Below are 1,020 nucleotides of genomic sequence, written 5' to 3' on the forward strand. Positions count from 1 at the left end.
TCGGGGCGCCTTCTCATGAACCAGGCCGTGGCTGACGCAGGAAATGGACTCTCCTGGCTTATTTTGTATGGGGTCATGTACACCAATCCACACAGAGATATCCTGCAGACGACCCTCCTTGTTCAGAGGGTTGTCATGAGTATCCTGTATTCTGAGTCTGGACTGTCATTGGCCATGACACTCTTCGCCCTTCACATAGCCATCTGCAATCCTGTTTCCTACAAGATCTACCTGGAACACAAACATATCACTATGTTCATTGCAGTATCCTGGCTCGTGGCCATTAGCACTTGGATTCTGGCATTTGCAGCGGACAACTACTTCATCTTGGAGCGTGATTCTATCATGGTTAAACTGAATGTTACTGAACACAATATCTGGTTTGCAAGCCTTACTTTAACCATGAATGTCATTCTGCCTCTTGTCATGGTCATTATCGCCTACACACGTATATGTCTGTTTATGCGCAAGGATGAGAACACTTCTATCACATCAGCCTCCACTACCATGGGGTATGTCCGTCAAGCAAAAGGCATTCTTCTCGTCTGTATTACCTATGTGGTAACATATGTACCTTTGTACATTTGGTCAGACTTAAGCGTGTATATGGAAAGTGAGAATGACATTCGCTACTTCGTTGTTGGAACAAGTTTGTCATTCCTGAATTATGTGTACCTTGCCTTCAAGCTGCCCCTGTTTCTGTTGGCCTTCAAATCCTATCGTCAAGTGGCCTCACGAATCTTTTGTCAACATCTTGTATCGAGATCTATGTCCTCTGGCAACGAAGGCACATTGTCTCAACGTAAATACAATCCTGCAACAAAAGTCAATGACAGGCCTGATGACGGTTGTTTCCAACAAGCTGCAGAGGATGCTAGATCTATCCCGATACAGGTGGATAAGACAATCGAGATAAAGGGGAATATTGGAAGAGTTAACCATGCCTTTACCAGCACCTGCCCTATGAACCGTGACGGCATGGAGTCAACAAACGGTACAGACAATGACGCCACACGATGA

General features: G+C 45.3%; 1 protein-coding gene across 1 annotated transcript; it reads left to right on the forward strand.

Annotated features, from left to right (window-relative positions):
• On the forward strand, nt 1-1,020 carry LOC137255538 (uncharacterized). The gene has a single exon (XM_067792966.1). The coding sequence runs from the start codon at nt 16-18 to the stop codon at nt 1,018-1,020; it is 1,005 nt and encodes a 334-aa protein (XP_067649067.1). The 5' UTR covers nt 1-15.

Source organism: Haliotis asinina, chromosome 11, assembly GCF_037392515.1.
Source record: "Haliotis asinina isolate JCU_RB_2024 chromosome 11, JCU_Hal_asi_v2, whole genome shotgun sequence".
Taxonomy (NCBI): domain Eukaryota; kingdom Metazoa; phylum Mollusca; class Gastropoda; order Lepetellida; family Haliotidae; genus Haliotis; species Haliotis asinina.